At 38.5% G+C, this 10,762-nt stretch overlaps 1 protein-coding gene across 1 annotated transcript; it reads right to left on the reverse strand.

The window, feature by feature from the left end:
• Window positions 1-9,592: 9,592 nt before the first annotated feature.
• Window positions 9,593-10,459, reverse strand: ARHGAP11B (Rho GTPase activating protein 11B). Its single transcript, XM_077146960.1, is given in 5 exon segments — window positions 9,593-10,014; window positions 10,017-10,046; window positions 10,049-10,088; window positions 10,090-10,332; window positions 10,334-10,459. Coding segments are annotated over 5 exon segments (861 nt in total).
• Between the last annotated feature and the right edge of the window lie 303 nt (window positions 10,460-10,762).

Consider the following 10,762-nt stretch of genomic DNA (forward strand, 5'->3'; position numbering starts at 1 on the left):
TCATCTAGCTGATGATTGGATAAACAAACTGGGGTATATGCATACACTAGAATATTATGCAGCTCTATGATGGAATAAAGTCGTGACACATGCAAAACGTGGATGAGCCTTGAGGACATTATGTTGAGCAAAATTAGCTAGAAACAAAAGGACAAATACTATATGATCTCACTAATATGAACTAACTATAATGAGCAAACTCTGAGAGTTAAAGTTGAGAACACAGTTTATCAGGAAATTAAAAGGAGGTAGAGATTTGGCATTTGATGCTTAGGGAGTATAGAATCTTTAACAAGATTGATTGTAAAGATTCAGAAATGGATACCATAATACTATGCAATGATAGCACAATATTATATTTATAATGAACAAACTGAGTATGAATGTGGTTGTAAATGGTAGGATATGGGGCATGTATGGCACCAGAAAGGAAGATAGAGCATAAAAATGGGAACTGTTTAATTTAGAGAAACTTAGAGTGAACAGTGTTCTAGTTTGCTAGCTGCCACAATGCAACACACCAGAGACAGATTGGCCTTTAAATAAAAGGGGATTTACTTCGTTAGTTCTTCAGAGGAAAGGTAACTAACTTTCATCTGAGGTTCTTTCTTACGTGGGAAGGCTCAAGGTAACCTCTGCTGGCCTTCTCTCCAGGCCTCTGGGTTCCAACAACTTTTCCTGGGGTGACTTCTTTCTGCATCTCCAAAGGCCTGGACTGAGCTGCAAGTGCTGAGATGAGGTGTGCCAAGCTGCTTGGGCTGTGCTACATTGCACTCTCTCATTTAAGCACCAGCCAATTAAGTCAAATGTCATTCATTGCAGCAGGTACGCCTCCTAGCCGACTGCAGATGTAATGAACAACAGATGAGGGTCACATACCATTGGCTCATGTCCACAGCAATAGAACTAGGTGCCTTCACCTGGCCAAGTTGAAAACTGAATCTAACTACCACAAACAGTGATGGTTATTAAATGTGCAAATATAAAAAAGTTTCTACATGAGCGACAACAAATATATGTAACCATTGCAAGGTGTTAAAATGGGATGGTATATGGAAAAATAATACAATGAAAACAAACTAGTGTCTATAGTTAGCAATAACACTGTAATATTATTTCATTAATTGTAACGAAGGCAATATGCCAAAGGTAAATGTCAATAAGAGGAGGATATAAATGGGAACTGCAGGTTTTTATGTCTTCTTTTATTTTTGTTCATTTTTCTTCTTTCTTTGAGGTGGAAATGGAAATGTTCTCATTTAGATTCGGATGATGAATGCATAACTATGTGATTGCACACAAGCCATTGATTGTATACTTAGGACAGATTATATGGTGTTTGAATAGAACTGTTTAAAAAACATTTATTCCACATAATTTTGCTGCAACTGATTATGAAATCCAATACACTTGATCATAAGCAAGGAATTTCTGGACAAATGTCATTTTGTAGGGATAGCTGAAAAATGGATTAAAATACATATGAAATCTCAGGCCAGTTATTCCATTTCTTAAAGCTTCCTTTGCTTTATCTGTAACAGAGAAATGAATGAATGAGTGTATGAATGAAATGAGTAAATAGTTACTGGATAGCATATACGTGAATGTTCAGCTTTTCCAGCAACATTGTTTTATTTCCTCTACAACAGTTTTGTGAAACAGACTATTATTATTTATATCTTATTGCTGATAAAGCCAACTCTTATCTTTTCTACTTTGTGAAGTTATGGATAATAAAAAAGGAAGATAAATAAAAAATAGCTGTTCAAAAAATGAGCAGGAAGATACAAGTGCTGGAGAAGATGTGGAGACAGACATACCTATTCACTATTGGGAGGGAAGTAGAGTGGTGCAGCCCCTCTGGAAGGCAGTGTGGTGGTTCCACAGAAGGCTAACAATAGGATTGCCACATGATCTTTCAAGCCTGTTTTTCAGGATATACTTGGAAGAACCTAAAGCAGGAGTATGAATAGATGTTTACACATTGGAGAGTAGGGCAGCATTATTTACGATTGCCAATGGGTGGAGATAGCCCAAGGACACATGGATGGAATAGCAGAAGGGCACACTGTGGTGTACACATACAATGAAATATTGTGAGGTTGAAGAAAAGAATGAAGTCGTGAGTCATGAAATGAGGTGACTGAACCTTGAGGACATTATATTGAGCAAAATAAGCCAGAAACAAAAGGACCAATATTGTAAAGTTTCACTAATATAAACTAAGTAAAATGAAAAACTGAAAATTATATTTGAGAACATAGGTTACCAGAGATAGAAAATGGGCAGAGATTGGGCAATTGATGATTAAGGGATACAGAATGTTCAATAAGGCTCATTTGTCAAGGTACCTAGATTGTAAGCTCTTACAGAAGTCACATTTGTTCCTGAGTTTTCACTGTTTTCTCTAAATTCTGAGATGTTGTGCTCTTTGTGTATAAATTGGAAGTTCTCTGGAACTTTGTGTACCAGTCTGACACCTGAGACTCAAGAGTTAGAGTTCTGCAGCTCTGAAAGTCAGTTTTACTCCATACAGCAACTGTTAAAGAAGCCTAAAAAGGGAGCATACTTCAATTAGAGATATGAATTAAGCTGATCTGGTTAGGACTAAGGTAAATCGGAATACAGGGTAAATGATATGGTCTGTATTCTAAAACTTCAACTTCTGTGTGAGACCAAAGGAAGATATGTTTATTTTGTCCAAAATTTAAGGTTTCTGTAACACACTATCTAATTTAACTTGGATGGTCAGTTTATTTAAACAATATAATTACATGGGACCTAGAGTTATTCTGTACAAGTTACTGTAATACCCTGATCCACTCAAGAGTATTTGGGGCAGAAAATACAAAATGTATTTGCAAAGTCCCTTGAGGGACTGAAGAAAAAATGTGAAACTATTAAACATCCCCACCTGGGGAATTCCTGATATTCTCTTAAGTATTAGGTGCTCCCAATTCAATAAGCCAATCCATCAATCTTGGGGCTTGCCCTTATGAAACTTATTCCTTCAAAGGAGAAGCTAAGCCTAATCATAGCTATGCTTAAGGGTCACCCCCAGAGAACCTCTTCTGTTGCTCAAATGTGGCATATCCCATGTGGGATATGACTCAAGAGTGTTAGTCTCCCTGGCAATGTGGGACATGACGTCCAAGGATGAACCTGGTCCTGGCATCTTGGGACTGACAATGCCTTCTTGACCAAAATAGGGAAGTGAAATGAAACAAAGTAAAGTTTCAGTGGCTAAGAGATTTCAAATAGAGTCAAGAGGGCATTCTGGAACTTAGTCTTATGTAAGCTTCAGCCATAGATTGCAAATAGCCACGGTATGCCAAGCCCCAACCAACAAGGTATCTGAAAATCCAAAAGAATACCCTGGGTTCTATTTAAGACCCTATAAAATTTTTACCTATTAAGTTTATTTTTACAGAAACTTAAAGCCTCCAGATGGCTCCTGGGCCAGATAAGCCCTGAAACCCAGAGGTACCATTCTTTCCAAGAATATCAATGAGTTTCATTCCTGTACCATATAATGTCAACACCTCTTTTCCAGCATAAATAAGTTAGAATTGTCATTGCCCAGATATCCCTAAAGATGGAAAGAATGATCAAAGAGAGGACGAAAAACTTGAGAAAAACTTAACAAATGATTAAGACTACTGATTCATTCTATAGATATTTCCTTTTAGTTTCTAGTGTATTGGAATAACCAGAAGGAAATACTTGAAATTGTTGAACTGTAATCCAGTAGCTCTTGTTCTTGATAATGAATATATAGTTTTATATATTTTGATAATAATACATATAGCTTTCATCTTGTGACTTTGTGATTGTAAAAACTTGTGATTGACACACCTTTATCCAGTGTGTGGGTGGATGATTAATAAAATAAAGACTTTTATGGAAAAAATATAACTTGGGAATATGGGGGAAATGTCCCTATGTAAACTATGGGTAATAGTTAATAATACTACTTTAAAACTCTTTCATCAACTGCAACAAATGTAACTACTATTTAGAAAAAAAGGTATGGGTGGTGTGACAGTGGCTCAGTGGCAGAATTCTCGCCTGCCATGCAGGAGACCCGAGTTCAATTCCGGGTGCCTGCCCATGCAAAAAAAAAAAAAAAAAAAAAAAAAAAAAAAGTAGATTTGAGAGGGGTGGGGCAAGATTGCAGCATATTGAGGTGTGGAATTTAGTTTACTTCCCAGAGCAGTTAGTAAATAGCCAGGAACAGTATAGAAAAACTACTAGAAGAACATCAGTGAACAGACAAACAGCATATACCAATCTGGACCAGATGGAATGACTGTGATCCCACACAGAACTGTAAATCCACCAAGCCATGGAAGCTAACACCCTTCCCCAATGAGCACAGCAGGCTGGTTCCCCAAGAAGAGAGGAAGGAGACTTTACTAGCAGCAAGGGTTTAGCTCAACCACGCTTTAGATGCAGAATTAACAAATCTGGACTACTGAAAGCAAGCCCCAGCACAGATAAACCTGGAATAAAGGCTAACACCCTTCCCCAATGAGCACAGCAGGCTGGTTCCCCAAGAAGAGAGGAAGGAGACTTTACTAGCAGCAAGGGCTTAGCTCAACCACACTTTAAATGCAGAATTAACAAATCTGGACTACTGAAAGCAAGCCCCAGCACAGATAAACCTGGAATAAACACTAAAGGAACTAGGAGTTTTTGTCCCAGCAGAGAGGGTGTGGGGTTGATGGGGGGGAAAAAAGAGGCTTTTTGGGTTGGACAGTACAAAATACTGGAAAAGGGCTGGACCTCAAGAAAAGGGGGCACATAGAGCCTGGAGATACATTGAGCCACATACCAACTCAAAGTCTTGATTCACAAACCCAAGGAGAAGGGGTCCAGCTCTAAAAAGGTATTTTTTGCTTTTTTTCATTTTTATTCCTTAACAGCTCATTAGACAGAACTGGAAGCACTCTCAGGCTCCAGCTCTCTTCACAAGGGCAGAATTAAGCTTGTCTGAGAGACAAAGTAACTAGTTAGGTGAAAGGAGTTAACTCCCTAAAGAGTGTATCTTCCCAAAGAAAAAGGGGGCACGGCCCAGCTCAAGTGGAATCTCTCATTCAAGAAATTCAGGCCCCAGGGATTAGAAAATTGAAGCAATTAAAGACTTCATACTACCTCACCTCTGTTTCAACCACATCCATCACAGGGAGTCTACTGAAATTAAAGGCACCACATCACTTTAAGCTGGTGGGAAGCTGTGGGAAGACAAGTGCCACATGCTGGGCAGGATAGGAAAAGTACAGAGTCTAGAGGCTCAATAGGAAAGTCTGACAACCTGCTGGGTCTCATGCTCAAGGAAAACTGATGCCAGCAACTCTTTCCTCTTGAACCATGGGCCTATCTGGTCTAGGAAAATCTGACTGGAGTCTACATCTGAGGAGACCCTCCTCAAAAAAAACAAAAAACAGACTCTGTACAGGCAGAGAAAGAAACTGAAAAACAAGACTGCAGAATTCTTATCAGTTAAGCAGAACCTATCCTAGAGGTCAACAATAAGGTAAACTGAATGTCAAAGAACAGATAGAGAACAAAGTTACCCAGCAAGAAAATCCTACATAGAACAATGAAAACAACCTTCAAAATAAATTAATTAAGAAAATCAAATGCCCAGACATGAGCATAAAATAATGAGTTATACTAGGAAAATCAAAGATATGGCCCCAAGGAACAAACCAACACTTCAAATGAGATACAGGAGTTGAAACAACTAATTCAGGATGTTCAAACAGACATGGAAAGTCTCATCAAAAATCAAATCAATGAGTTGAGTGAGGATACAAAGAAGACATTGAGCAAACAAAAAAGAACATGAAAGTTTGAGAAAACAAATCATAAAAGTTATGGGAATGAAAGGCACAATAGAAGAGATGAAAACAATGGAAACCTACAACAATAGATTTGAAGAGGTAGAAGAAAGGATTAGTGAACTAAAGGACTGAACAACTGAAATCCAACACACAAAGGAACATATAGGGAAAAGAATGGGAAAATATGATCAGGGTCTCAGGGAATTGAATGTCAAATAAAGTGCACAAATGCACAGGTTACAAGTGTGCCAGAAGGAGAAGAGAATGGAAAAGGAGGAGAAAGACTAATAGAGGAAATAATCACTGAAAATTTCCTATCTATTATGAAAGACATGAAATTACACATCCAAGAAGTGCAGTATACCCCAAGCAGAATAGATCCAAATGGACATACTCTAAGACACTAATCAGATTGTCAAATGTCAAAAACAAAGACAGAATTTTGAAAGCAGCAAGATAAAAGCAATCCATCACATACAAGGGAAGCCCAATGTGTGGATTTCTCAGCAGAAACCATGGAAGTGAGAAGGAAGAAGTATGATATATTTAAGATTAAAAAAAAGAAAAACTGCCAACCAAGAATCCTATACCCAGAAAAACTGTCCTTCAAAAATGAGGTGAAGATTAAAATACATTCAGGAAAACAATCACTGAGAGAATTTGTGACTAAGAGACCGGTTCTGCAAGAAATACTAAGGGGAGCACTATGGGCAGATAGGAAAAGGCAGGAGAGAGAGGTCTGGAGAAGAGTGTAGCAATGAAGACAATCAGTAAAGGTAAAAAGAGAAAAAAAACTAGATATGGCATAAAATCAAAAAGGCAAAATGGTAGAAGAAAGTACTGCCTTTACAGTAATAACATTAAATGTTAATGGATTAAACTCACCAATCAAAAACACAGACTGGCAGAATGGATTTAAAAAAAACAGGAACCATCTATATACTGTCTACAGGAAACTCATTTTAGACCCAAGGAAAAAAAGTAGGTTGAAAGTGAGAGGTTGGGAAAAGATACTTCATGCAAACAACAATCAGAAAAAGAGCAGAAATAGCTATACTAATATCCAACAAATTACACTTCAGATGCAAAACAATTAAAAGAAACAAAGAAGGACAGTGTGAATTAATAAAAGGAATAATTAGCTACAATATACCACAAGACCTTAGAAGGAAATGACAATGTGTTATTGGAAACTGGAGGAAAGGCTATCCTTGTTTGAAAGTGGTGGAGAACTTGGCAAAATTGAGTACTGATGTCGGATGGAAGATGGAACTTGAAAGTGATGAATTTGGATGTATAGCTGAGGAGAGTTCCAAGCTCAGTGTGAAGGTGTAGCCTGGTTTCTTCTTGAAGCTTACAGTGAAAGAAAAGGGATATTATGAGAACTGGATTTCTGGGCACAAAGGAACCTGAAATTGATGGTTTGGAAAATTTTGATTCTATTCAGTTAGTGTGCTCCGAGACTAGGGCCAGAAGTGGCTCTATCAGAGCCTCCCTGAACTTCCAGAAAGTGATTCCCTAGATATTGGGCCTCCATGAGAGGGCTTAACTTAACATGAAACCACTCAGCCATTTCAGTGGAAGTCAAGATTGGACATGCTATTCAAAATCCTTGTCTGATGGTTTGGACCCCTTTGAATTATATGCACAGCAAACAAGATTATTGTGAAATTTGCATGAGAAGAACCACTGAAAGCCTGGACTCAAAGGGATAGAGGAGGGACACATGAAAGGAAGAACGACTTTGAAGGCAGAACCATGGAAACAGGACTGGATCAAAGATATCTCCTTGAACCAAGAAAGCAGGCCCACTTATGTATGCCAAAAGGGGTTCCATCCCTGCACATGGAAGTTGCAGCCTCCAATGTTTATAGAATGTGGGGTCTTTGCCACATAAATTGTGGAGAGCCTGGCTGCCATCCGTATGCTCAGAGAGGATGGAGCCTTCACCCCAATGTTTTAGGAAGCACAGTTATTGTGCAAGCACTTGGAAGTGGTGAGGCTACTGCTCCATCAAACCTAGAGGACAGAACATTGATCCACAGATAACTCCAAACCTTGATACCTAATGGAGTTTGCTATGCTGGGTTCCAGAATTGTCTAGGATCCATGACCCCAGTTTTCCTGTCAATTTCTTCCTATTACAATTGGACTGTCTCTCTTATTGCAGTTCCTCCATTGTAAATTGGAAGCAGATAACTTGTTCTCTAGGTATCACATGTTCACAGACATAGGGGAATTGTGCCCTGAAACAGACCAGACCCATGACTTATTCTGATGATATTTTGTACTTAGCATTGTTTCTGAAATATCTTAAGGCTTTCAGGATGTTGTGATGGAATGAATGTATTTTGCACGTAGAAAGAGCATGTCTTTTTGGATGGGTCATAATCCTCATTGGAGCCCTTTGTAATTACGATGAAATTCACACAAACAGAAAGAGAAAACCATGGCAAGAAACTTCAAAGCAACAGAACCTGAAAGAGAAAGGAAAAATTAGGAGAGAACATATGCTAAAAGAGGTGAATTACCATGTGACATTTCCAAGTGCATTGCCATGTGACAGAGGAGTCAAGGATCAAGGATTGCCAGCTGTCAGCCCCAGAAGATCGGTTTTGAGAATAAAGCATTGACTTGATGACACCTTTGTATCTTCTCTTAGCCTGAAAACTGTAAGGTAACAAATTCACATTGTTTAAGCCAACCCATTGCATTGCATTGATTTGAGCAGTTAAGGAAACCGAAACAGATGCTGAACGTCTTTTTAAGTCCAGTTCTTTTATATGCATATCCTCTTCAGTAAAATGTCTCTGTACATGTTCTGCCCATTTTCTGATTGTATTTTTGTAATGTTTTGAGAGTTTTTGAAATATTCTACATACAAGTTCTGTGTCATATATATGGCTTGTGTTTTCGTTTAGCCTGCAGCTTGTCTTTTCATCCTCCTAATTGGGTATTTTGCAGCGAAAAAGGTTACAATTTTGTTGTAGTCCAACCGATCGATTTTTACACATGTATTGTGCTTTTGGTATCATGACTAAGAATTTTTCACCAAGCCTAAGCCCTGAAGATTTTCTATGTTATCCTCTTAAAGATTTATAGTTTTATGGTTTACATTTAAATCTATGATACATTTTGTGTTAATTTTTGCATAAGTTATGAGGTTCATCTTTTTTTCTTGGCTTATCGATATACACATGCTACAGCAGCATTTGTTGAGAAATCTATCTTTCTTCCATTGTATTGCTTTTGCACCTTTGTGGCTTGCAAGTAGCTGACCAACATTTCAATATCTATTGACACAAGAACATCCACTATCTGTATTACTTTTTCCCAGACTAAATTTCAAACAATGGAACTTCTACCTTTTTATATGACTGATTTTAGGAAAGAAGCAGCCTACTTTTCCTGATTGCACCCTGCAAACATTTTTGCCTGCAATCTTTCACTTCACCTTTGCACTTATACTGGTAAAATGGTTTCCACCAATGGCTACAAGAGAGAGTGAACTCTGAGAAGACCCTTCTGGCCTTGTATCAACATGAACTGATATGTGTAGAACTGCTCTCAAAGAGATTATTGGGCTCCAAGTGATGAACTTCCTTTTCTTACTTGAGAAACCATGTGAAGAATCTGCTGGCAGGTTACACTTAGCATTTGGTGTAAGAATCATTGGTGATCCTGATAACTGAGAGTTCTTTCTTGCTGAGATGTAATAGAGGGTGATCTGTTAGAGTTAAGTTTATTTAATGCTCCACTAGCAAAATCTCCAGCACTCTGTCTTCTTTTTCTCCTATATTCACCAATAGATTCATATTCACCTTCTTCAAAAGCTTCTAGTGACGGAATAGCACAGACACCATCAATACCCAACATAGGTGGTATCTTTTTCAGGAGAAAATCTTGTACACACCCAATATCTGATGCATAATAAATAAGAGTTTGTACTGCTGCAGCTCATAATTAGATCTTTTATCCATGTTAGCAGACATTTTTTTATGCCCTTCACAAATCTGAAGAAGGTTTGGCACAATTATTACTGCAAGATTGTGACTATCCATCTTATCCTCACTGGACCTAAGAGAAAGTTGTAAAAGTTTCAATATATCAATTGTGTGATCAGCTATAAGACAAGAGAGCAACAACATAGCTTTATTCTTCTCCTGTTTCCTAACTGTTGAGCTTTGAAAAGTGCTTCACCAAATCATCTGGAAGAATGGGCTCCAACAATTCTCTAAAAAAACTGCTTAAGAAGTCCTGCAATATAGCAAGGAGGTTCAGAAGACAGGCAACTTTCACCGTGATCCAGTTTTTCCTTTAGTGCTTTTAGACAAAGAACAGATCAAGATTTCCTAAAAATTCCTTCTGTGTGAACATGTCCTTCTAAAGAAGTGCAAGCACCAGCAAGAAAGCTTGGAATGTGTCTATATTCTGGCACAATAGAATGGGGCAACACATTGACATTTACTGCAAACATTTTACCCCCCTACTTCCAAGACTGCTATTTCATGTTTCCTGTGATAATACTGCCCACAGCCACCCTTAACCTTAATGCTACAGAAAACCCAAAGCTGCTGCAGCAAAGCCAACCTCACCAGACTTGGATCCCACATCCCAGGCTCCTTGTCCACTCTCCGAGGCAGGATCCTAGTACTGACTCTCATACACCACCAAGTCTTCCAACTTCCAAACACCCTCAAGTTTGCACTCCACTCCGCTGCCTTCCGGCCTTGTCAGGTACTTCTTCCACCCTGGCCACCTCCATGGCTTTCTCCTTGATTCCTTATCTACTTGCACTGATCTTCTTCTCTTGGCTCTTCGACACAGCCAAACCTCATCCTCCCTTCACCTAAACCCACCTTCTTTGTGGTCTCCTGATCCTTTCAGCTACTTACACAGACTTCCCTTCTTTCTTC

The sequence above is a fragment of the Tamandua tetradactyla genome, chromosome X, assembly GCF_023851605.1.
Source record: "Tamandua tetradactyla isolate mTamTet1 chromosome X, mTamTet1.pri, whole genome shotgun sequence".
In the NCBI taxonomy this organism is placed as follows: domain Eukaryota; kingdom Metazoa; phylum Chordata; class Mammalia; order Pilosa; family Myrmecophagidae; genus Tamandua; species Tamandua tetradactyla.